The sequence below is a fragment of the Phasianus colchicus genome, chromosome 15 (assembly GCF_987193195.1).
Source record: "Phasianus colchicus chromosome 15, bPhaCol1.hap1.1, whole genome shotgun sequence".
In the NCBI taxonomy this organism is placed as follows: Eukaryota; Metazoa; Chordata; class Aves; order Galliformes; family Phasianidae; genus Phasianus; species Phasianus colchicus.
The window spans coordinates 3,381,906-3,408,655 of NC_143450.1; the positions used below are offsets into that span (position 1 = coordinate 3,381,906).

Consider the following 26,750-nt stretch of genomic DNA (forward strand, 5'->3'; position numbering starts at 1 on the left):
CCTGTGCTGGGAGAACAGCAAAAGCACCAACTGGGTCTCAAGAGGGAGAGCAGGGTGCTCTGAAAAGGGAAACGGTGTAGTGAAATGGGAACCCTGAGCTCTTCCACTTTGTACACAGACTTTGGTGTGTTGCTCTGTGGGTAATGTTTGCAGGTAACAGCAGTTAACTGCCATATCCTCTGCGCTGTTTGCTTGGGGAACTTCAGTGCTTCATGTGGAAAACTTTCTTCCTTTTCAGAACGCCGTGCTGGGAAAACACTTAGACAACTGTTGTTTGTGATTAGAGTGTTACAGCTGTACCTGACAGCCGTGTCCTCCACATAGGCTGATCCTTGTGCTGTTTGAGCACCACCATGTTGTTCTTAAGTTAGTTTTGTTGCAAGCTGTGTACCCTGTTGGTAGCACCTGTAACCTTCAGCATCAGAGAGCTGCTTACTCAGCAGAGCTGTCTTGTTTTCATGAGCTGTGTCCTTTGCTTTTCATTGTGAGTGGAGTTATCATCTCAATTCCCAGTGGTTTTGTGCTTTTAACTTTGAGAAAGGACCTTGCCATGATTACATTGCTCTGAGAATCCTTGGGAAAGTTGCCAAATCACAGTAACTTCAATGTATCCCTAAGTAAACAGTGCTTAGAATCCTTAAGTTGATAGATACTAGCAAGGTTGGGATGGAGCAACTTTCGCAATGTGTACCAATACAAGCTGCTGGTAGTGCAGGAGGTGCTGCTGCTCATAGCTACCCTGAGGTCTGTTTCTGGGTGAGGCTTCCCTGGCTTGGAAGTGGTTGGGTTCGAGAGCCTGCTTGCTTAGACCTTGCCACCATTCAGTTGTTGGAGTCTGTTGTTATGACTGGCATTGAAAATATTGTAGGAGCTGCCTTTTTGTAGTTCTCTGAATTGTTTGGGAGAACTGAACCAGGTGCTCTTCAGCTGCAGGTGTTGTTTTCTTTTCACTGCTGCTCAAGTTTACGAAGGCTATGCCCATGTACAGAGCACGGGAGGACTTAAGGAGCACTTTAATTCTTTACAAAAAAAAAAGTTTTTTTTCCCCCAAGTATTTTGAAGTAGGTCATCGTGAGAGAGAGTGGAAAATAAAAAATGATCATCTCCTACTTTGAAAGTTGCTTTTCATGTGTGACCAACTGGCCTACCTTATCTATGAAAATGTAGTTACTTCAGGTTTCTCATGTAGCAATTGAGAGCTTATGGGAAACCTACCAGTGATGTCTTGTTGGACCAGAGGTATTGGAATTGAAATATGAACAGGAGAAATTTGCTTGCTATTTTAGAATTAGTGGAATATGTTACATAAGTGGCTTCTGCATGGTTTTAAGCTGCTTCTAGTAGTTAGGATCATCCAAAATGTCAGTGTTTCTCCAGTCCACTATTAACTACTGCATATTGGCTTACTGCTGTCATGCCTTATGCTGCAGGTGGAGTTAGGGTATGAGAGTCTCCATACAGATGTTGTGTCTGTGACATCTCAGTACTTCCTAAGAGCTCTCAGTTGGAGCTGTGGCATTTTGCTTACAGTTCTGCCGTGCACATTGCTGAACTTGTTCTCTGACCCATCAAAGGCTGTGTGATCAGCAGGCAAACACGTGCCTCTGTTCTGCCATGGTGTGCTCAGGGCTGGGAGAATCACAGAATCATAGAACGGCCTGGGTTGAAAAGGACCACGGCGATCATCTAGTTTCAACCCCCTGCTGTGTGGAGGGTCACCAACCACCAGACCAGTGTGGCCTTAGATGCCTCCAGGATGGGGCATCCACAACCTATCCCAGCAGGTGAAGAGGAGATGCAAAGATACTGTTTGCTATTATGGCTGTTTTATATATGCAGTGAAATCTTTGAAGCTAAACCAGAGTTACTTTGGGCTAGCATGTATGGTTCAGAAGTTGAGCTACCATCTGTCACTATTTCAGAAGTACTTCTGGTGATCCTGAGCAGGCTTTAGTTGATTCTTAGAAACAATCATATTGCTGGGACAACAAATAAGTGCTGCACTGAATACGATTATGTTAAACTTGACGTTGTTTTAAAAAAATTATTCCTCTTGTATTTTTCTGTGGCTGCAGGAAAACTGCAGCCCTCCTCTGCTGGTGTTGCCCATTGGTAATAACTTCCCTGAGCATGGAGGCTGGTGGCAGCCACCCATGAATCAGCATAACTGCCTGAGGTGTCAAAGCTCTGCGTCCATATAATAAATTTGTCTGATGCATTTCCACTGCTTTCTCTTGCTTACATCAGGCTGAAGGGCATGGTGCATATCCAAAATTAAGGAGAGGCCTTGGCACCTGTAGATTGTAGAGTTGAAATACAAAAGAGGTTCCCATGCTTAATCTTTTTTTTTTCTTTTTTTTTTTCAGTCTTTGCTAATGCTTCTCCTGGAGATGTTTGTTGCTGTAGAGTCTGTCTTCTGCTAGGTTGAGTTATCTAATGTTACACGTAAGGCAGCTGGAATCAATATTACTTACAACCTTGTATTACAGATATTGAGGAATACCTGCTTCTTGGACCATGTAGCCCCATGGATTATGTGCCTAAAACATCCAGGATTCTGTCCTGAGAAGCAGCAAAATGCTTTCTGCTGCTGATGTGCAGTGGTGAAGCTTAGTTTGCTCTCATTCTTTCTGCGAAGATGGGACAGTCTAGTAGTAGGAAAGGACTAAGGAGGTAGATATTTTGGTGTACCTTGTAGGATTAATTTGAAACTGATGCTTCTGTGTATGGTATGAATAATCACATCTGCTCCCGTGCCTTAAATGAAGCTGTGTTAGTTTTCTCTCAGTGTACTGTAAAACGTGTTTAGTAGTTTACTGTGAAGTGATTGACATGTTGATTGCTTTTGTTTCTTTGTAGAGCAAGGCTTAGATCACATAGCAGAAAACATCCTTTCCTATCTTGATGCCAGATCACTCTGTGCAGCAGAGCTGGTATGTAAGGAGTGGCAGAGAGTCATTTCTGAGGGAATGCTATGGAAAAAGTTGATTGAAAGAATGGTACGCACAGATCCGCTGTGGAAGGGACTGTCAGAAAGAAGGTGTTGGTAAGTACCAAGACAGTAATTCATTTCTTACTGTGTGCTCCTTGATAGATTGAGCTAATTGTGAGCTCCACCAGAGAGCAATTGATAGTGAGTATCGCTGCAGTCCTTATCCCTTCTGTGGACTGTTGTGGCAGCAGCAGCAAAGAGCTTTTCATCCTTCACAAAGATATGTGAAGGTATCAGGTGTTCTGCTTTAGGAACCTGTTTCTCTGTGCTCTCTAGTGGTGTGCATAAGAAAGTGCAAGGCATGGTGTAAGAAGCTGTGCAAGAGGAGGACACCCTGCTGGCCAAAGCCTTGAGGAGCAGAAAGAACCCTCAATCAGAAAGCCATAAGGAAAACACCTGTTTCTTTTGAAATACAGCTGTCAGATTGTAAAGTCACAAGGGTTATAATTTCAATACTAAAAATTATTACAAGTATTCTGTAAGAATGTGTTGTAAGTTTTTGTTCTGTGCAGATTTTGAATTCCTTTGCAGGTTGGTTTCTTTGTGGTAAACTGAAAAATATGTTTCTGGTTCTTTCTAGGGATCAGTACCTGTTTAAAAACAGACCAACAGATGGCCCCCCAAATTCATTTTACAGGTCCTTATACCCAAAGATAATACAGGACATAGAGGTATGTTTTCTGACATGTAATATCTGCAGCAGAAATGATATTTCTGTAGTTAATGTTTCAAAGATGCATGCTGGAATGATGAAGCATATTATATTCATTTGTATTACTACTGCATTTTGGGCTCTGAAAATGTAAGAAATGCCCTCAGCAGCTTTAATGTGTTACCCTAAGCTTTGTGTTAACTCTGTCCTTTTTGCATTTAAAGATTCTGGAACTCTTTTGGGTCTGTGGTTTTTAATAAGACAGCAGTTTTAGGAATCCTTTGTACTTCAGAATGTTCTGATATATTTGTTACACTCACTTAAAACATGATCTGAGAGTTAACGCTAAATGCTAATCATTTTGAAGTGTAGCTCCTGTAGTAACTTGTTACTTGTAAAACCATAAATGATACAAATGCAGCTTTCTGCATTGGATGGGAATCTTTTTTGAAGATTTTTGTGTTAGAGAAATTAGTCCTACTGTAGCAAGCTCAGCAGAGGTATTGGTGGTAAGGAGGTAATAGAAATGAGAAATCTTTTGTCTGATACAAAAATGGTGCTTATCTTTCTGGAGTAACAATGTTGGGCTCACTTTTTAAAGATATTTCTGATAAGCATCATCTATTCTACTTAGCAGCAGAATGTTAGTCTTGCTCAGTTTCCTGTATATCCACCACTGAACTCTTCAGTGATACCTCAGGCATTATTGTACTTATTTCAACCACATGATGGATATAAAACTTTGGTCTGAAGTTCATTAGTGGGGAAATGTGTTTTGATGTTTAAGGCAGATGTGATCTAATGGAATCATTCTGCCATGGCAAACATGAGTATGTGTTGCTTGGCAATCTGTAAAATTATTCAGAACTCTTAGCCTATCTGTAAAATGTAACTGCTGCAAAATGTAATCCAATTTCCAAATGTTTTTAATCCCCGTTACACAATTTATAAACATCTAAAGATCAGAACTAAGGGTTAAATGTTGCATAGGCAAAGGAAGATCAAATTTGATACTTACTTGCTAGTTGAATGATGCACATCTTAGTATTTGAAAGGAGATGACTTGTATGTGTAAGGCATGGCAGTGGTATTATAGTGATGGTAAGCCCATGGAATTAAAGGGAACTCTTGATGTGATATTCTTTTGTTCTCAAAATTTTGATGTTGTTCAGTTAACAAAAATGGGAGGAAAGCAATGTGGGAAGATGGCCTTTGAAATTGTGTAGAATATTGAAGAAGTTCAGCGTTATTTTATCCCAGATTTTAGAAGTTATTCTCTTCCAGTACTCATTCAGTAAGGTATAAGTGGAATATCTATATAAATTTATTCTCGTTACTAGAGATGGAGTGTTCCTTTGAGGGGTTATGAAATTGTAGCCTTTAAACTTTGACAGCCTTAATTTTATTAATAATATGAAAGAAATTATTAATTTCGTTAATAATATGATTCTTTAGTTACTAGAGATGCACTGATAAGATACACAGAAATGGTGCTCCTGAAGTGGATGGTTCTCACTAGCAGGAAATGAGTAGGGGGGAAAAGACCAAATTCTCATGTTTCACTCCTTACCATTACTAATGCAAATATTAAAAGTAAAATATTTCAGTATCTTGAAGTGGAAGACTATGCCACTAAAAATATGTACTAGCAAACATGTTTCTTGAAAAACTCAATTTTCTTAAAATAATGGTAAATATATTAGACCTTCAAATTAAGGGGATTTTTGCACTGTGCTGCCTGGTAAGTAGCTAACTTATTCAAAATATGCAGAAAATATCAGTGTCAAGAAATAGTATTCTATTGAGCACTATGATTCTATTCCAAATTTCAGCTCATACATTTTTGATTTTTTTCATCATATAATGCTGAGGTGGATGATGTGATAAATGTTGAATATGTAAAGTGAGGAGTTACCTTGTGTCAGGTTGGAGCTGTAGAACATGCTGTTTGTAGAACACTAGGAACCACTACTACCTGAAAATAGTGAAGTGAGTAATGAGCATGGGAAATGAGTTGGCTTCTCATCTGTATATGAACTTTGAGTTCCTGCCTATTCCAAACTACCTGCCAATCCAGTTGCTTTTACAAGTTATTTCTGTAGTTTTTTGGGTAGAATTTCAGGTACGGTCAGCTAACCTCAAAGCTGTACATGGCCCATGGATATTACTGCAGAAGAGTAAGGCTGGAAAGACACTGGCGCTATAAGCTGTGGACTCTTGATTCTTAAATTCACTTTAGCAAAAATGTAAGCTTTTGTTTATCCGTACTCAGGAACCAAGTGCATCTTTGTCCAGTCTTCTGGAGTGGAGAAGTCTCTGCTTGAAGCAATGGCTGCTTCCAGCATCATCACTGTTGGGTTCCCATGGGCAGCATGTTTCCCACTGTGGGCTCTTGGGAGTGGCTCAGCTGGAAGTGAAGGCAGAAGGGTGAGGGTGGTGTTGTACCATGTCAGCTTTTGCCCTGCTTAAATGTTTCAGGCTTTTGAAATACTGCTGTTTCCAGTTTCCAACCTGGAGTGGGGTTGGTGTTTTTGCTAATGACTCTATTATTCATCTGCTTCCAAGAGCGTATTAGATTTTTTTTTAACTTATAAATCACCCTTTTAAAGCACTTTTCACAAATTGCTTCCCTAAAGAACTGTCAAAGGAAGCTTTTAACTTTGTTTAAAAATGTAGGTGGTGGGTAACAGTGGCAGCAAGACTTAACTGTAAGGGTTGGAACACTTCCTAACTCTCTTCTGCTTGGTTTTGATTTTGCCTTTTTTTTTTTTTTACGCCTTGAGTTATACTTTCCCTTACTTTCATACTTTTCCCATTTCTTCACTTCTCAAAGCAATATGCAGAATCTCTTAAATAAGACTTTCATTTTAGCAGTGTTGAAGAGTTTTCTATCTCTGAATATCAAAATGTTTTTTCTTTAAATATTTGTCTGGGCCTTTAATAAGATCTTCATTTTCTGTCAGAGCTTCGGCAGCTCATGATGAACCAAAGATGCAGACACTCCCTTCATCCTCCTACTAAGGCTGCTGTATTAGCACTGCAATGTGATTATCTTAGTATCTCTATTATTTTGCATTTGAGGGACTCTATTTCTTTATTCTTAATACAGTAAAAGCTATTTGATGACACAGAAAATCTAACCAGCCAGTATTTTACCTGTGGAGAATGAAGATGAAGCTTGGCTATGCTGTTCCTGGTGTGAGGAAGGACCAGTTTGCAGGAGCTGGTGCTGAACTGACTCTGTGGGTGGAGATGAGCTCTAAAAGCCATGTCCTCTATTCTTCTGATTGACTGACAGATTTGAAAAGTAATCTGGAGCTTGAATTAATGATTGAGAGGAAAACTGAGGAATGATAAGTAGCAAATGTGAATTATTTCCCTCAGTCTCTATTTGCATTTTAGGTCAAAAGTCCTCGCAACCACAAAATGTCATTAACTACAAGGTTAGGACAGGCTGTGATTCGGCAGATGAGACTTCCTTGCCTCTCTGAAGGTTTATTAGTGGCAGTGTTTGTTTATTTTGTGCCAAACACATTTTAGGAACATAATGTCACTTCTGAAATCATTGGATTTGAAAATAAGAGGACATTTAGAGATCTGAAACCAAATTCTTGGAAAGAGGTCTCTCCCTCCACTGTGAAGCCAAATATTTAATAAGGTTTCATTTCACAAGAGGTGGTCCAGCAATGCTAAATGTCTCCAAGTCCCACGTTGGATTGCCAAGCTTCTGTAGGACTTTTTCTTTTAGGGGGCATATCTTAGAAAACGGAACCTGGGTTTGTGAGACTTGTTTACAGAATTCTTTTGCTGCAAGGCATCCTGTGACTGGGTGCAGTCCTGAAGTGCTGTGTGATGGTCAGCTGTTTGGAGTGGGTCGTGTTAATGGGCGGCGTGCCAAGATGGGAAGCTTAATACTGCTGATTGCAGAACCCCGAGTCCCTGGATTTTTTCCATATTATTTGTGAAGCCCAGCCAACTATTTGGTTTTCCCTGCAGATCTAGCACAAGTATTCATGTGATGAGTTGAGAAGACTGTTTCATAAATGTTCCCCTTATTTCGAGAACATGACAAGTTCTCATCATGGTTCCATGGAAATTTAGGTCCACCTAATTCAGATTAGAATTAAAATGTGATTTTTGTTTTACGTTTTCAGACTTGAGCCACTTGAAAGGCACATCTTAATGTGAAACTGGCCCACAAACTGAGGAGGAGGAGACCAAATGGCACAGGCCTTGACTCTTGGAACTGAGAGGGGCAGAAAACTGGTTTCGGGTCCCCGTGTCACGGGGAGGATCCTTGGCTGGGCTTTTTTTCATTCCCTTTGCATACACCACTCCTGCTTTCCACAAATGGGCAGCCAAGGCTGCTGTTTTCTTCAGAAGGTTTGAAGGAGGGATTTCATGTTCCTGTTTGAGCATTTCAAATGCCCTCATGCTCTGGTAGGGGCTGATAAGTACCTGTTTAAATAGAACTGTATTTTTATGGCACTGTATGTCAGGTTGTTGTTTCGAATGGGAACTAAAAGATGCAACAATTTAGTTTTTCATCAGCATTGCACTTTGTCAGGAGTGTATACAGCAGCTGTGTGTCATCAGAGTACTTTGGAGGAGCTCTCTGCTTCCAGTGATGTAGCTCACATTTTTAAGACTTCCTCTCCAGGTCTGGAAGAGATGGATTTCTTGTACAGTTGCAGTGTTACTTTCCTCTCACTTCAATAGCAGGAGTCCATTTAAAGTCTCAGTATATTTTGACATTGCATTTGTAACCTGAAAGCTTGGCACTTCACTATGTCTCTGAGGTGTGCTGTGCATTGTTGGACACTGTAGATGAGGGGAACATCATAGAGAAAACCAGCAAGAGCCATCCACCATCCTGGGCAGTAGGAATCCTAGTACTAAATTACTGTTCTTTAGGTCTAAAACTTCTGTTTGTCTCCCCCCCCCCTTTTTTTTCTTTTCTTGCCTAAGGTATCCCTGATGTGTAACATCACTTTGCTACTCTGAGAGAACATCTATCTTTATGCTTTATAAAATAATCTTTATTATGCAGTTAGCTTTTTTCCTAGGGTTTCCCTTTTGTATTGCTGGCCTTTAGTACAGTTTCTGCAAGTCGTCTTCTCTTCCTCTGTGACAAATGAGCCTATTCCATTGTCCATATCTATCTCGTTCAACATCTGATTTGTTCTTTCTGTGGCTTTACAAAGGGTTCTGCAAGGCTGCAGTGAGAATTGGAGGATAGTTTTACTTGATGGGCCATTGAGCAACTTCATACGTATCAGGTTGGTTGCATGCAGAAAGACGACACTTCATCAACTTACATTGCTCAGGTTTGGATCTTATCTGAACAGCTGTAAATGACAGGAATGTAATTTTTAGGTCTTAATTTCTGTCCCAAAAAACCCATATGATTAAATTGTGATACTTGCTAGGAAAAGCTTCCCATTCCTTTTTCTGTAGAGTTGTTTATATTTTTGGACTCCACCATTTATGGCTTTTCTTCTGGTCTTGGAGTTCAGACTAAAAGTGATACTTTAGCCCAAACTGATATGAAAGCCCGTGCGCTATTTGGACTTGGGGTGGCTCAGTAGTACACTTCTAGCTCTTTGGCCTTGCTTTAATTTCAGTGCTCTTCACAAGGTAACAACATAGCCTCAATGTGCAATGTTCTTACAAGTCAGATCAGAAATCCAGTTACCAAATGTTCTTCCTTTTTTTTTTTTTTAATGTGGAAGTGCACCTTTCTTTTTATTTTACAGACATGTGCCCTGAACTTAAACTATTGATGTGTGGTATATTTTATATATGTTAATGGGATTATAATCAATCCCCGTTTCTCTGTTTGTTAGTCTTGCTTCTGTGATTCTTCATGGAGGTGGGTTTTATTCTCACTTGGGTATTCAGGTAAATACACAGGCCTGCCTTTACTTAGGGTTACTTGCTTGCATTTAATTACCACATCACTGTTTATTTCAGTTCCCAGTTGCAAAGCCTACAATGGGAAGCTTTGTCATGCAATGCTGTGTGGCAGTCAGCCCTGTGATGCCTGAAATGCTGTGCTTAGCACTGCTGCAGTAAGGACAGGACAGCCAGCACTCTGCAGGTTGCTCTTGAGGAGCAGTTTAAGCCTCCTGGGCAGTATGCATCACGCAGCCTTTTCTCATAAGATTCTTACAGACACTACAGAAGCTGCTCAACTTTTGCTGGCTAACAGCAGAGTAGAAACCCATCAATAAAGTTGGGACTCCCATCGGGGATCTTTGGGATCAGCATCCTTGTTAAGAGGTTTTGTGCTTTTTTTAATTTCCTAGAGAGTCTGAAGAGGAAGTTCCTCAGAAATGGAACTCTGTCATTCCATCTTTGCTTATCAAACCTTTTAACTTCATAAGGAATGAGATACTTGGCCCTCTTCACCCTGATGACACAAGATCAACTCTAAACGTGTGAAGAATAGGAGTTTGGGGCTTCAGCTGCTCTTGCTGTAAATGCCCAGTGCCTCGGGAGAATCCCTATTTGTGGTTCCTTTTCCTGCTGTTTTTGTTCTGAGAATTGTGTTTTTTCAGAGAACAGTCTCCTTGGTTTTGGGGGTAAAGATAAACCTGCTTTGCAGTAATATTCAGAAGGATGAAAATCCTGTTTTTAGCCAAGGAACTGAACACAGGGTACATCATCAAACATGGCAAAAAAAAACCCTGCTCTTAATAGATTATCCTTAACATCTGAAGTATAGCATATGTAATCCATCTGGACTAGCAGTTGGAACATCTTTTTTACTGTCCTTGTACCAGTGAACTTACCTTGTTGTGTTTAAGACTTGACTATTCCTCTGTATCGTGGGCTTCTCTGGGAGATTTTCTCTAAGTGCCTTTTTCTGTCCAGTTCTGCAGTTCCTCAGCTGCTAAATGGCTCTCCACAGGGCAGATGTTTTATCTTCACATTTGTTCCTTATCCCTTGTGTCCAGATTTTGTTGGTTGTGTAGCATACTTGCTGCTATCGCCGTAAGTGAGCATTAGTGAAGTGTGTGAAACTGTCTGCTGTGCCTGTGAGCCAAGGAGACAGAGCTCTGCACCGCTTGCTCTTAGCTGTGAAACCCATGTTTAGGGGCTGTTACCTTGGAGACTTGCTACAGAAAATGCAGTAGAGTGCTGCATCAATTGCTGTTAGGTTTGTTGCTGTAAGCATGCAAATAAATGGAGTCTCTCAGCGTTGACCCCATGATGCTTATAACAGTCTATAAAACAGAGCAGTTTCTTCCTCTCTGCTCATATGCACACACACACCTACTGGCTGTGTACGTAGTGTGTTGAGATATCTCCTGGAAGGACTGCAGCTGAAAACCTATTAACTGCACCATTCGGTAACGACCAGAAATCTCCTCTAGCAGAAGCTTTTATGTGGTTGCCAGTATTGTATTAAACATGTTCCTTTTCAGAGGGTCCTCCAGGTTGCCCACCCACTCAGCTGTATTTAGTCATCTAAAATAATGTTATTTCTCTATACGTACACATCTGTTTTCACTCTGTTGCTAATTTAAATGCTGCTGTATATTCTCTGTGTATTGTGGCTACTTTCCCAGCACACTGAAATTTACGCAGTGTAAGGGGATTTTACAAGTTCTCGAAAAACATGAAGTATTTTCCCACAGTAGCCACACTATATAACCTACAAATGAAATGATATCTACACGCCGAATTAAAATGTGCACCTGCATGTGACTTGCTGCTTTATGGTGCCTTCATGCAGATGTAAATAATACCTTAGTTTCTTTTATCTGACGCCAGCGTTTTCTTGTGGTAGGCTTATTATGTCGCTTCCTACAGTGAGCTGCTAAGAGTTAAACCAATGCTAGTCCCAAAATGTTTGGTCAGCATACTCCTACCAACTGCTGCTCTGATTAGAAAGCTACAGACAACTGATTGGTGGTGTTCTTAATGTATTCTGTAGCTGCCACAGGAACCTGAGGCGTGGAGGTGTTCAAATGGCGTTGTAGTGCCTGGAGGTCTGAGTAATCCAGCACGTGGTGCATAAAACTGCTCATTTCTGACCTTTCCAAGAACGTTCCTTTAGGGAAATTCTCCCTTAGGTGACTTCTTAGAACTGAATGTCTGAACATACATGGTTTCTGAAGCTATTTAAATTGGATCGCTTGAATCTGAGATACTTTATCTCCTGTGTGTTCAGTGTTACTGCATTTTTAAATATCTTGCCTTCAGATCTCTAGCTATAATTGTTTGTGCTATTAGTGTCTTAAATTCTCTGCTGTTTCCAAGGCTAGTCTATGAGCTCTAACAGTGAAGGAATTAACAAGTTGCAGTTCTGCCTTCCAAGCACAGGTGACAAATCTTCAGTTGAGGCTTGAGAGCCCTTCCTTCCTGACACGTCCATCTCATGCTGAGGAATAGCAAAATGAGCAGTCTGCTGCCTTCAGAGCAGGAGCCCAAGTGGAGCCAATGGCAGGTCTGAACAGCCTGAGCCTGGTTTAGTCTGATGATCAGCAGCAGGCTAGCTGGCCAGAAAAGCTGATCGTGAACTGGCAGATGACTTGCTATCTTAATTTCATTAGCTTCCCCAACAGATTGGAAGAGAATGAGAGGGATGAATAACTTGTCAGCATGCTTTTCCAGGAGCTTCCTTTAGTACTTCTCATTTAGACAAATTCCTGTGGTACATCAGGTTTGTATTATAATTGTGGATAATTCTCTCCAAGTTGCGTAATGGGAGACAACTGAAGGAGCAAGTGCATGGAAAACCAAGTGATGAACTGTTTTCTGCTAAAATAGGAATATTTTCCTGGAATTGAGAGGTCATAGTTGCACTGTACTTTTGTCTTTAATTATCATTTTAGTTGTTTTCTGATCTTGGAGAGGAGAGGAAGAACTGCATGGAACTGCAGAAGTGCCTGATACTGCGTTAGAATTAGGATTTGATTGTAAATATTTTTTCCAAACTAACTGAGAGTTGATCAGCTGCACCCTGGGATTCCATGCAGCACTGTGGAGAGCATCAGGGAAGCAGTCAAATACATGGGTTGTTCTGGTGCCTGTGCTGGAAAATGAAAAGCATTCCAGCCTCCAGGGTACTGAAAGTGTTGTCCCAGCACCGTGTGCAGACCTTCTGACCATAATCCCATATCTCATGTGTGTTTGAAGCCAACGTTGGTCTTTTCACAAACAGGAAAGCTGATGACAAGATGGAGTTAATTCTTGTTCTGCCATGAAATAGTTTACCTCCTTTTAAGGTGTCATGTCTGTTACCTGAAAGGAGGGGGAGGAAAAAAAAGTAAGTTTTAGCTGTTCTTCAGATTGTTTAAATTTTATATTCCTTGCTGAGGTTTTGGGGTTTTTTTTTATGCTTTAAGGTGCTTAGCAGAAATTTCTGTATCTCAGAATCCTTTGGTTGCATGACAGCTATTGTGGGAAATGGCTGGGCAGGGGCAGGAAGGTGCAGGGATCTGTATGTTGGTTACTCAGTGATGCTGAGCACAAACCATACAAGTTCTTTGCTGCTGCTATCAGATGACTGCATACTTATAAGGGGAAACTGAAATGCATCTTTCTGATGGTTCCTCTGAATGTTCTCATGAAGGCTGCTTGAGTATGATTTTCAGCACTGAATACTGCTTTTGTCATGACAAAATATGAAGGTCTAAATTCATGGTGTTTTAAATATTTTTATGGGTGGTTGGGAGAGATACGGATATAAATTTTGCATTTAAATCTTAAGGATGAACTTGAAAACAGTGAGAAAGATTTGCTGGGCCTCTTGGAGTAATCACGCTGGAGCATGCAGCCTAACTCTCCTTGTTTCACTTCTTGTTAGACAATAGAATCTAACTGGCGATGTGGGAGACATAATTTGCAACGGATTCAGTGCCGTTCTGAAAATAGCAAAGGTGTCTACTGTTTACAGTATGATGATGAAAAGATAATCAGTGGCCTACGAGATAACTCCATTAAGGTAAACTCTTTGATGGTCTTTTCTTTGTGTGTGAATGGTAGTTCTGTCTTGAACGGGAAGCTGTTTGTTTCCTTGTTGTGTTCTCTTGTCTCTCTTTCCAGCAGTGCTTCTCTCTTCAGGGTTTGTGAGGAATGCATGCCTTCTGTAATCCTGTAACGTCTTCACCTGTGTTTTACTCTAGAAACTTAGCAGACAGGCAATCAATACCACTTGCTACAAAGAAATGCTAGTGAAATCAGAGTTGCCTGCATGAAAGATGACTGTGTAGTACTTATTGCCAGCTGTGTCTTTTTGTCATTCCAAATGGTTGGCTTTCATGGAAGCTGTCCCTGAGTGCCATGACATTTCTTTTTGTAAAACAGGCTTTTGTCATTTTGTGATCCTTGGTTGTTTCACTGTAATGCCAAAAGCTTGCATCAAGGAGGCTCAGCAACTTAGAAGGGAGGACGAGGTCGCTGTCTGGACATGCAGCCTAGCCAAGGGTTCTTGCTGCTGTGTCCAGATTTCTTCCTTTCTTCTCAGTAGAAGCAGTGTTCAAGTTTTTTGAACCTATCTGCTTGGTCTTGGCAAGCCATTTATAGTTTTTATTTTTTGACAGATTTGGGACAAAACAAGCTTGGAATGTTTGAAAGTATTAACAGGACATACTGGCTCAGTTCTTTGTCTGCAATATGATGAAAGGGTTATTGTAACTGGATCTTCAGATTCTACAGTGAGGTGAGTGTTAATTTTCTTGGGAAAAAAAAGTTTTTAAAAAAAGTGAATATCAGGGTTGGGAATATTTGTAATAATCTCCAAATGTCAGAAAACATCCCTCATGTGAGTGTGATACCATTTTATTCCAAAAATAAGGTATTTGCACTTGGCAAAGCATCATATTCAGTCATTTTTTTTCCCAAGCCTGTTTCATGCTTTGTAGTGTTAAGCATTGTGAAGAGATGTGACCTGTGTCATTCAAAGCACAACGTGAATTAGAATGGCTGATGCACTGGTTACGTGGTGATTACCTCATTTAGGTTTCTTATGTCACCTTCTGACATACTTTCATTATGACCTATAATGAAAGGAGACTTTATATGTGGAGCACTTGAAAATGAACACAAGACTTCAAATATACAGATGTTGAGGTACAGTTCAGTGGAAGGGCCTTGAGTCTTGGTGGCTTGCATTGGTATATCAATATTGATCTATTGAAATTAAGAACTGATCATAGCAGTTACTGTCAGTTACTATAAAATCAGTAGTGCTATTCACTTGATGCAAGTCCACAAGGCTACTTCTTTCCAAATGGTAAAATTTGTACTAATTCTCAGTGATATAAAACTCTTAAAAAATAAAAAGTATATGGTCTTTATTTTTGATTTGCTTCATCAATTTGTACAGAGGTTCTAATCCACCTAGAAAGAAGAGTTCTAGAGTCATGCTTCATTACTGTGCAACCCTGTCTTTTAGCAGTGGTCCCAGCTTTGGCTTTTCCTCTTTTCCTGACCTAACTGCACACTGCTGCTAATTATTGCTTGTGACTGAGAAGTGAACCAAGATACTTCCCCAGTTCCTTTCTGCCCTTCCATAGCCTACAGAGGGTTTGCAAATGAAACCAGAGAGCTCTCTTGAAGATGGTAGCAGAGCTGTATGTGTTTGCATTGTATAATGCACATAGTTCCTTCATCTGGGATAAAATTCTTTTCTTTTGCAGAGTTTGGGATGTAAATACAGGTGAAGTTCTGAACACGTTGATTCATCACAATGAAGCAGTGCTTCATTTGAGGTTCAGTAACGGATTAATGGTGACATGCTCAAAAGACAGATCTATTGCTGTCTGGGATATGGCATCACCTACTGACATCACCCTGCGCCGTGTCTTGGTTGGCCATCGTGCTGCTGTTAATGTGGTAGACTTCGATGACAAGTATATTGTGTCAGCATCAGGTGACAGGACCATTAAAGTAAGTTGGCAGAACTTTCCTGTGGGTCTGAATGCCTACCAAGCCAGAAAACCTTCTGGAAGTTACAATTCAAATCGAGTAGCCAAAGCTTTTGTAAACAGTTCTATGCTTTTCTCCTTACCATTCAGCTAGCTGCTTCCTCTGACTAGTTGTTAATGTCTTCATGCGTATAACGAGTCTTGTAACATTTTTGTGGTTACTGTTGTGCAGCTCCAAAAAAGTAAAGCCTACTCATTGTTTGAACTCTAATCTCAAGACGGGTTTGTTTGTTAAATGTGGCACATTTTGTGCCTTTTTCCAAATGCTTTTTTAAATTTCAATTGGCAGTCCTGTTCCAGACATGAAATTTATCAGCAGTTGCCTTTCCATACCACACCTTCCCAGTTAAACCAGACTCTGCTGTGTTTAAAGAATTAAAATGCTGTACTTGAAAACTACTACATACCAGAAAATTTGACTTATCCAGAGTGTATTAATATAACAAAAGCGTTTCCACCCTTCCTTCTCTAGAACCAGAGCTACTCTAGACTGTGCCAAAAAGCACTTGGAAGTTCCATGTCCGAATATCTGCCAAGAAACCCGCTGCACTGTTTTGGAAATGATCTACTTTACATGAATCCTTTACATTACAACTTCAATAGCAGTTCATTAAAAATGGACAAATTTGATCAAAATACTTTAATGTTAAAGAAGAAACAGCCACCAAGCCTTAATAGGCTGTGGTTTTGATCTTCTCTTAGAAGCAGATTGCTAGCAATTTATTTGGTAAAAAAATACAGCTTATTTTTGTATATGAGGTAACATCCTCTTTTTTAATGGATTACTTACTTACCAAGATTCAAGTGCCATCAGCCCTTCAAGGTTGTTTGGACCAGTATCTACTACTTGCAAATACCGTCTTTCTCACTGACATGATGGACAATTGCAGAGCCAATGGCTCTTGTCATTGCTAGGCTCTGTAATGCCATCTTCCACCAACACCATGTGCCTCCTCTTTGCCTGTAAAAAACACTATGGAAGTTTTCATTCTGCTGTCCAGCAAAAGTCAGCCTCAGACTTCTGCTTATGAGTTTGTAACAGCTTCTGTTGGAAGTCAAAAGCCTTTATTGAGCATAATTCTCAGAGAAACATTCTTCTCATGTTTCATAGGTCTGGAGTACAAGTACGTGCGAGTTTGTTCGTACTCTCAATGGGCACAAGCGTGGCATTGCATGCCTGCAGTACAGGGATCGACTAGTTGTCAGTGGATCTTCTGACAACACCATTAGGTGGGTGCCAGCAGGCTGTCAGTATGTACCTGTGTGCATTTACACATGATAACAGGATTTCCCCTGATCTTTGCTGCAAACCATCTTCAATATGTCTTGCCATTGAAGCAGATGCTGTACGACTGGAATTTTATTCAGTGTGAGAGTTAATGTATCACATGCATGTGAAAAAGTGAGACTGAGGTTCAGACAAAGGGAAACAAAACTGTCTGTTCCTGTAGTTTATGACCTAGTAAATTGTTTTCTGCTTGAGAGATGGTGACGTTGGTCACTGGTTATCATGCTTTCTGAACCTCTAGTAATCACTGATTTATGCAGAATGGAAAAGTATGTTGAGGTTTCTTAAAATAATCTAGCAAATATACAACCTTTACTTACATGTGATTTTGAATGTCTAGATAAGTTTTTATGTACTGCAGCTGCAACATAGTTATATCTGAATTGCATACAGGGAACATCTCCTAGTTCTACCAGCTGCTCTTTGTAGCAAATTATGGTATTTTCTGCAGAAACCCCTTCAGTAGCATGCTTCAATCACTGTGTGTAAGGTGAAGGGGTAGCACTGAACCTGAAGTGCTCAGACTTTCTTCTGCTCTCTTAAGGCTATGGGACATTGAATGTGGTGCCTGTTTAAGAGTATTAGAAGGCCATGAAGAACTGGTCCGATGCATCAGGTTCGACAACAAGAGGATTGTTAGTGGAGCCTATGATGGGTATGTTTCTGAGAGCAATTTCTAAACGTTCTGCCTTCCTTAACAAAGCATTCTGAAAGCCTTTGGGCCTTGTTTGCAGTACAAAGGGTCTCTTCTGATATGACAGATGGATCATTATTGAAGTGGCTTCTACTTCAGCATATCAGGCTGCAGTTTCTTGTCTACTTAAAACTGCTTTTTTGGTGCATTGTAGTGCATTCTTTTGTTTCTTTCGTTAGGAATTGCTCCTTTCCAGGTCCATGTACTCAGAGTAGTTGATGCTTTCTTTTCAATTTTTGTTTGTTTCAAGACAGCAACTCTGGAGATATTTGTGAGGGCAGATATATCACGTAGGGCTCTCAGAACTGTTCAGTTGCTATATCTCTTAGGTTAAAGGCAGGAGCCCCACTGTGAGCACTTTGATTTGCTCTGCCTTGCAAGTGGTATTTTTGCTGTGCAGTAGATTCAGGACAATGTACATTCACGTCCAAATTCTCTGGTTCTTTTTCTGTATGAACTGTACTCCTAGTGAACAGTAGAGCTATTGAAAACAATTCTTGAACTGTGTTAGTCTCCAGCCTTTTATTAGGGCTTATCGTCTCACTGGGGTTGGCAGTCCCTGCTTAATTCCTGTTGGATCTTCGCACTTCATCAGTAGTGTTGTGGGCTTTTGAGTTCCTCTGCAGTTCCAAACTGGCTTGTGTATACAAATGTAGTTAGTTTGTCTCGAGTATAAACAGCCCACTTGGGCCATCACAAAGACATCACTGTATTTGCTTCTAAAAAGAAATACAAAACTGTCTGTATTTTACGAGATTCAGCTTTAGTAGTTTAGTGAAGATAAATTATAACGTTTTGCTTGATTCTGATAAATCAGCTGAAGGAAAGATCTGGAATTCTGTCTGTTGCTTTTAGATGTTTCTGTGCTTATGCTTGAAACAATGCTTATAACCTTCTTATCTTACTTCATAGCAAAATTAAAGTTTGGGACTTGCAAGCTGCTCTTGACCCTCGTGCCCCAGCAAGTACATTATGCTTGCGTACGTTAGTGGTATGTATAATTAATTTATTCATTTGAGGTTTCAAATTTTCTATTTGAAATGTACTCATGAAAGCATGGGGCATTTTATTCCCTTACCTTAGGAGAGCTGAGAAATTCAGGGGGTTCTCTGTAAAACCTAGGCTATTTCTTATGCTAAAAATGAAGTAAAATGTACATATCATCAATGACTTGAAATTAAGTTTAAATGAAAAATTAAGACATTCTCAGAGACTCTAAAAAATAAATCATGACATTGTTAAATCATTTTAGCTACTGGTGTGGTTCCCTAATAGCACTATCATGCTGGCTTTGAATTTCCTCCTGTTAAAGGGGCTGAAATTCTGTGAGTCTTTCCTCAACCTTTTTCCTAACCTTAACCTTTTTCCTAACCTTTCAGTTTGAAAGAAAGAGGTATGCAAAGAGAAGGGAGGATAAGTGGAAAGAATTACTCTCGTTGCCTCAAAAGACTATCAGAGTTGAGGCTGTTGGTTAAGCTGTGTTTTTCCTTGCATTGAGGGTTTTGGTTTCTGACAGTAAACTGAAATTTTATGCACTTTGTTTAAATTTACTTCAGGAATCAGTCAGACATTTCTCCAATCCAGTAACAACCCAAAGTTACTGTCTGCCTATGATGGTAACTGACTTATTCCAACACTATAGAAGTCCTTATGTTCCTAAAAGTATTTATATATTTTCTTCTTTTGAATAATCTTTCTGTGAAGATGAGATTTAACTATTCTTGTAATCTGTATGTGTATTTAGTTTTACTGGAAAAAGTTGCTTCTTTCCCTTCTGTGGGTACACTGTAGCTCAGCTTATAGTTTGAAGATCAGTCTGACAGCTTTAGTTAGTTCTCTACTAAAGGTCCCATACTTCTCTTAAATTTATTAACAAATTGGGTAAGCAAAAGAAAGAGGAAAACCTTTTCTGGACCTCCTTTCTGAGGTTTCTTCAAAGAGCTGATGGAGCTCCTCCACCTCCTTTCCTTATTGGCAGCATTTGGACATGCTCCATGAGCAAGCCATACTGATTCTTGCAGCAGTGTGTCCTGGATGAAGCCATGATGTGGTGTGTTAGTGCTATACAAAAACTGGGTTAGCAGCAGTGTTGAATGCAAAATCTTATGTAAGAAAACGAACCCCTGGTGTAGACTGTTAGTGCCAGCCAGTCTTCTAGATTGATGCTTCCTAATTGATAGACTGCCTTAGTCTTTAATTATGTCAGCCTCAACATGTGCAGTGGGCCCCTGCAGGGAGAGTATTTTATTTGAAAGCTGTGTGTTATGCTGGACAAAGTTTATGTATGAAAACTGCTTTTCTTTAAACTCAAGTGTGATTATAACTAAGGGCTTCTTAATGCACCAAAATTTTAAGACACCACTCTGCATCCAGATCTGTGTGAGCACAAATGTAACAAAATGTTATTCTCTTCTTCACCTGCTTACTGTTGTTCATTACTCACAGGAACATTCAGGACGTGTCTTTAGGCTCCAGTTTGATGAATTTCAGATCATTAGTAGTTCCCATGACGATACAATTCTGATTTGGGATTTCTTAAATGTGCCACCCAGTGCCCCAAACGAGACTCGCTCTCCATCTAGAACATACACTTACATCTCCAGATAACAGTCTGCACTTTACTACCCTCAGAAGGTAAGTCTTTGTCTCTTCACATAGAACATGTTTATAAATCTATCACTTCACCTGCAGGTTGTATTGCTCTATACAATAAACTGTTGTTTTCCTTAAGTAGAATTTTCTTATGCCACTTCTTGCATTACTTAGACTGCATGGTCATGCTTCAGCTTTCAAAACTTGCCACGTCGTGCTATCTCTTCCCCATGTCCCCTATAAACTCCTGTAGCATGGAAAGTTATTGGGTGTTTGCAGTGTTCTTGGAGATTTTGGTGCATTGGCACAGGTATTGCAAATATCCTGTGACATCAGAATCTTCTGGAGCTTTTGAGGCATCTCAGGATGAAATCTTTGTAACGAGCATCTTAATGTGCTCCTAATAAACTGAAAATACATATGATCTTTGGACAAGTTCTCATAAATGAGCAATTCTGTGATGACCATAAGTATGTGGGAGGACTTTCAGAACTAAAAATAATGTTGTGTTAGGCAGTGTGACAAAGCTGTCAAAAACAGAGCACGTGGACTTAGCCTATTTTGTTTTAGTTTTTCTGCTAGTCAGCTTCCTTTTGTTCTTCAGGCACAGTGGGTAAAAGCTCTGCTGTAGATCTGTTTGTTAGAAGAGTGGTTTCTTTTCCTCATGTCATCTACATTGCTGCCAGCAATTTCACTTCACACTATAAATAGCTGTGAATGCTGGGGCTTGGAAATGTAGAAATTGCCTTAGTAAAGAGCAGTGCCCCTTTCTCCAGTTTGCCCATGCTGATACTGGGTGCTTTCAAGGAAGTGGGAGCTCCACAACAAGAGGAATTAGGACTACTACTGCCTCAGCTGGAAGGATTTATTTGAAGTAGATAATTAGTAGTTGGCTTAAACACTGTGGCTCTTCGTGTAAGCCTGGATTTCCGTTGTCTATCTGTATGTGTTTATTCCTGCTATAGTAATGATCTCCTCAGACTTTTTTCCATTCCTTTTGTAAGATCTCTCTGGCTAGGAAACATCTTTCCATGTGAAGAAACACTTGGTTTCATTGAGATAGTTTCTTAAAAGTCACTGTCCTCTGACCTGTATGCATCCCTCAGGAAAGTGTTGGCTACTGTTCCTGCTGAGTGAATTCCTACTTATTTTGAGGAAGGCCGCCATGATGTCCTCTCTGGGTAGACATCAGATCCAGTGGCTTGTTAGGTTTGACAGAGAATCAAGGCCAAAAGCTGGGCATAGCTAGACTGAGTTTCAGAACCAGTAATTATTTAATATAATCAGGCCCATGACTGAGGAAGAAGTCTCATGCTGTAATGCAGTGTTAACACACAGAATCAGCAGTGAATGGAGCTTGCTTATTTTCTTCAAAATCAAAGGAAATATATTTACATCCAGCTCCACTAGAACTTGTGTGTAAGGTACATTTAAATCAACTCATTGCTCATGTGAACTTCAGTTCTGCCCTGCTAGTATGTTAGGGAATCACCAGTATTCCCTGCAGTATTTCATGCGTATGTCCTTATCCTCCCTGTCTAAATTAAAACCCAAAATCTGGCCATATTTCTTAGTGTCAAAAGAGATATTGCAGTATTGAATAAACATTGAGCAGCTCATTTAAGAAATTGTGATGTTAAGAACATTGCTGCAAGGGTAACTTAGTAAAACTCACCGGCTTCTTTATTCTTTGTGTGGTGGAAGGCCAACAAAAATTTGAAAGCAAGTGTGATAATGTAACGTTTTTGTTGGGTGGAGAGGTAGTTAAATATGACATTTTCCTGGGAGATAGATCATGAAGCTGTTCAAAACAGCGAGGTCCTTTCACACTGCTTCCCTATCACTTCCACTTCAAAACTGTGTGCATGGTTGTGTTCTTGTTGTGGAAAGCTTGGTGCCATCACTGATAGTTGTGTCCCTAGGAACTCTGTCTTACTCCGTAGACAGAGATGCTCTGTTTGGCTGCTGTGCCACATGGGGCAATACCTAGGTGAACTTCTGCTGTGGAAACTCCAAGGCTTGTTGAAGTTGAATGGTTACTAGTTTTGATTCATGGAAAAGCTATACGTAGTTTGTCTTAAGCACAAGAGGAATGTATTGGTGTCTTATTTTCTTTCCTGCCACATGTGACCCACAAGATCCACTGTCATGGAGATTTGTTGATGAAATATGAAGAGCCTTTGGCAGTGTGTTCTTCCTTTGAAATTCTGCACACTTGACGATTTTGAGCAGCTTATGTCTGACTTGTCTTGTGATGCAGAACTAAAAACACGCAGGGATATGATCCCAGGAATTGCTAGTGTTGATAAATGACTGTTCCTTAATGATGTTTCCTATACAGGAGAGATGCCGTGATGTCATTTTCTGAAGGGTTTTTCTGAAATCAGAATTCACAAGACATAAATCTACATACAATTATGGTCAAACAGCTAATATTTCATTATGACATTTAATGAAACAGTTTTATATGCTTTCAAACATTATAGTTTTCTGTATTTTGAAACAGCCCCACGCCCTTGGTTTTTTACAAGGCTTGCAATGTTATGCCTCTTCAAAGTGGATCATTTCTGACAGTCCTGGCAGTTGGCTGTGAGAGTTTTATTGCTTTCTGTTGAATTCCTGTTGTTTATTGTAACATGATAAAAATTGTTACCATATGATACTCTGATATTCTTATATTAAGCACTAGGTCTTGTGCTAGGGGGAAGGGATGCCACTGGTTAACATCTAAAGATGTTTTAACCTTTCGTGGGAATTTCATATCAGAACAGGGTAGTTCACCATAGTCCACAAAAGTGATTTTGGAAAGTGGTGAGTAAAACTGAAATTTGGATTTAATTATGCCAAGTATTTACTGGTCATGTAACCACATTTGGGAAACAAAGTCTAAAACTTATTTTGGTGTCTTGTCTGTTTGCTTAAAATCCTATGTACTAGAAGCCAAGTTTGTGTTTTGAGCAAAGCTTGTTCCTCTGCAGCATTGGTGGAGAGGAAAGTTCATTTGTCACTCTTTCAGTAAAGTGCTCAGCATTTAGCAAGATGAGCAGATGGTTCACCTTTTAGTTCCCCCAAAGGTATGTAAGAAAAATGCTCGTATGTTCAGAGCATATTGTGCAACAAAGGCACTTTCCCATGGAAGTGCATCCATCCTTGGAGGAAGGACTTCTAACACAGAATTATTTAAAGCTAAGTACCTCCTTAACACAGTAAGCACTGTACTCCTCACAGGTGTTTTGCTCTTGTAGTTTCAGCCTGGAGTGCCAAAGATGGTGTGTGCTTAACCTTCTCCTACGTTTCCAAAAGGTGCTTTTTGACCTGTGTGTTCTGTGAGTTCAATTTGTCTTTTGTCTCTTTCAGGGTTTCACAGTCTTGAACTACTGGATTTTGGCTCCTACATGCCTGAAGATGTTGATCGACAGCTAAAGTCAGAATTGGTTCTAGATGCTGTGTAGATGCAAAGCAGCACAATTCTATATCTAAATTTCTTAATCTTTCCTGCTCTCAGTGGTCGTCTTTGAATTTACTACAAATTCACTGACTTCGAGTAGATGAATTTCAGAAGCCTACCCTCCCCTGCAGTGAGAAATCCAAAGCTTCACATGTATATTGTCCGTAGAACCTGAACTCAGATGGCTTGTTTTTCAGAAATAAATCAGACGTCAAGAAAGGACTTGGCCTAATTTATATTGCTTTGCACTTTTGTCTGACTTTAAAGAAAAAACATTCTCCAACGAAATTTGGGTGCCAAACACATACCCAGAATGTACAGAGCTTTGCTTTCAAAGTCATCATTGTCCTTTAGACTTTGCTCTTATGACAGATTCAGAGCCTGTTTTGTTTAATAGGAGTGTACGTTGGACTCTTAGAAATATTTCTGAATTGCTCAGTAATATTTTTTGGATTACAGTTTACTTGTTTCTGCACCAATAATTTCTTTTAAATTAAAGATTACCTGTAATTCAGGCTAGGTTATCTAAACTAGTTGTATAGCACTGTCTTTTCCTTTTAACTGTGCTCTGTACGACAGCCGTCCTGCGCTTCCTAATGTTTGGTATAGTAAAACCTTTCCGTGTGTGCTTGCCTCATTTCAAATACTGTATAAGCATGTAGATATGATGTACATAACAGTGTAACCTCCAGGTGCTAGGAGTCAGGATTTCCTGACACTACACACTAACGCAAGCTGTGGTAGCACTTGGCAGCAGGATGTTCTAACTACTGGCACTGTAGGGGATAATATGAATTATCTAGAAATTTTCTCTGCAAAAGGAGGTTTTCAGTATTCATTAGGATTTTTTTAATGGGAACTACATATTTTAAAATGTAATTTCTAAACTTTTTAAAAATTAAAAAAAAAAAATGTTTAATTTATGTTCTGTATCTTATATTTTGTGCCGCAGTATTTACAGTTGTCTTTCTTTTACCACCAGTAGGTTGTCACAGTTGCCTGCTGACGTCCTTTAGCATTAGTTTGGCTGCTCAGTGGAGGAAGTGCCATGGGCCAAAGTGAAATTTATTTATGTTGGATTTGTAACCCTTCCTCATGGTGGAGTGGAGGTCCCTTCAGGTCAATGCTCTGATCACCATGCAGGTTTCCTTACCTGTAGCTCTCAGCTGTAACCATAACGCAGTGTCCTGGTCATGGTTTCTCTTTGTTAGCATGCTTTTATTTGGGAATCTCAGTAGTTTCTTTTTATGTTGTCATAGTCTCCCCTCTAATTTATGTGGTCACAAAACGCTACTGCATTTCTCTTACGTTGGAGTAAGCTGTGGACAGATGCAAACTTGAATATCGTACCTTCGTTAGCCGTGTGTGACTGTGCCTGCTGGTGGCTTTTCTTCACTGCTTCGGTCAGCGTGGAGCGCGCCTGTTTTCCTGGGGAAGATACGTGCTGGCACAGAGATGGATCACCACAGATTGATGTATGTCACGTGTTTGTGTCCCCTGGCAGCGCTTTGTTGGGTTGGAGATTTGTACCATCAGGAAGGCTGAGGGCTGTCAGGTTGCTGAGGGGCTGAGTGCAGGGAGGTGTTCAGAAACGAGTTCAGAGAAAGCATGCGTCAAGACATTGCTGAGATGGGCCAGCAGTGCATCTTAAGGTTTTCTCCTCTTCACGCTGAGAGAGGTGTTGGGATCGGTGTTAAACTCCCATTCCCGTGTTACAGCAACATCTTTACTTCATCAAGATGACCAAACGTGATGAAGTACAGAAGGTGAAAAATGTGCTCCTGATTGTCCAAAAGATCCCTCGTTGGGAGGTGTGGCATTACTGTGTGAAGGCATCTTACTTCCCCTTCTCATCTAATAGCTTTAACATCAAATGGTTTAAAATCTGTTGCAGCCCTGAAAAAAAAAACAAAAAAAAAAACAACAAAACCAAACATAATTGTTTCTGAAGAATGGAGTCCTTTTTTAAATGCATGTGTAAGATTTAAATTCCTGTTTTTTCCTGGGGAGATGATGGTATTTGAACATGCGGTCCGAACTTCTTTGTGCTTTGTGTAACATAGCAGTGGACTTTTGTGATTGGCACCCAAGGAACTCGACTCCTGGGATTCATGGTAGTGATCCTGGCTGCACTCTGGACTTTGATTTGCTAACATAATTGAGCAACTGTACATTACTGCTATATTAATGTTTCAAAGCACTGGGATAGTCTAATTCTAACTTGTAATTATGTTTGCCAATTACCTGTTTGGAAAGTTGGTGTATGAACAGCTTATTGAAACTGTTAAATTGTACAGATATCGTTCATGATCTAAAGCTTTGTACTGTGGAATGTGCTTAATAAAAAAAAGTTTGAACTTAATTTGTCAAATAAATGGATCAGTAATGTCATTAAGTAATGTTGGTATTATGCATTAGTTAATGCAAGGGCACGGTGGAATCTTGGAGAAACTCGTCTGCTTTGCTGCAGCACTTGCAGCTCATGCATCAGCAGAAGCAGCACAAGAAGAATTTCCTTGTTATCTATCAAGGATGCAGATATGGGTGTTAATGTTACCCATTTCCTTGGCTGCTGAAGCAATCTGTGCTCATGCTGAGCTCTATTCCCAGACAGGGACTCCTGGTGTTAGCCGTGTCTTAAAAACTGCTTTCCTTGGGTTTCCTTTTGCTGATGTGCAGTGCTGAGGTTGAAGAAGTGCTTTGAAGCTCCTGCATAAGGCAGGCGTGGTCATGTAAAGGGGTGTATCTGCCATCAGTCAGACGGTGACATGAGGAAGGTTGGTATTCCCTCCGTCCCCTGGTGTTCGGTCAGTTCTGTTTGTGAGTACTTTGCTTTTAAGTAATTGGAGAAATCATCTCTGCTGCTGCTGGGTAACGATTCATTTCTGATCAGTCCAACCAGAAGTGATTCATTCCACAGATCTGGTGCTGCCTCACTCTGGGAATGATGGCCAAAGCAGTTCCCTGCTCCCTTGATGTCCCCTCATGGTGTGGCCATCTGCTGACTGAGCTGTGACTGCATCCCCATCACAGGGCTCACCATCATCTCTTGGAAGTGCTGCTCTCCATAAGTTGTGTGCACCGACCTGAAATGCTTTTAAAGGGGCTGAGAGTGTGAATGAGGTTCTGGCAAAGCGTCAGCAAA

General features: G+C 40.2%; 1 protein-coding gene across 5 annotated transcripts in view; it reads left to right on the top strand.

The window, feature by feature from the left end:
• The window catches only part of FBXW11 (F-box and WD repeat domain containing 11), a 65,859-nt gene extending 39,892 nt beyond the window's left edge, over nt 1-25,967 (top strand). For all 5 annotated transcript variants that reach the window (XM_090151141.1, XM_090151142.1, XM_031598002.2 and 2 more), the window contains 10 exons: nt 2,860-3,046; nt 3,573-3,663; nt 13,462-13,599; nt 14,198-14,316; nt 15,296-15,545; nt 16,695-16,813; nt 17,416-17,526; nt 18,478-18,556; nt 20,011-20,199; nt 23,515-25,967. In XM_090151141.1, the coding sequence (XP_090007267.1) occupies nt 2,860-3,046; nt 3,573-3,663; nt 13,462-13,599; nt 14,198-14,316; nt 15,296-15,545; nt 16,695-16,813; nt 17,416-17,526; nt 18,478-18,556; nt 20,011-20,172 (1,256 nt within the window). In that variant the 3' untranslated portion in view covers nt 20,173-20,199; nt 23,515-25,967. The remainder of the gene's footprint in view (nt 1-2,859; nt 3,047-3,572; nt 3,664-13,461; nt 13,600-14,197; nt 14,317-15,295; nt 15,546-16,694; nt 16,814-17,415; nt 17,527-18,477; nt 18,557-20,010; nt 20,200-23,514) is intronic.
• Nucleotides 25,968-26,750: the final 783 nt, after the last annotated feature.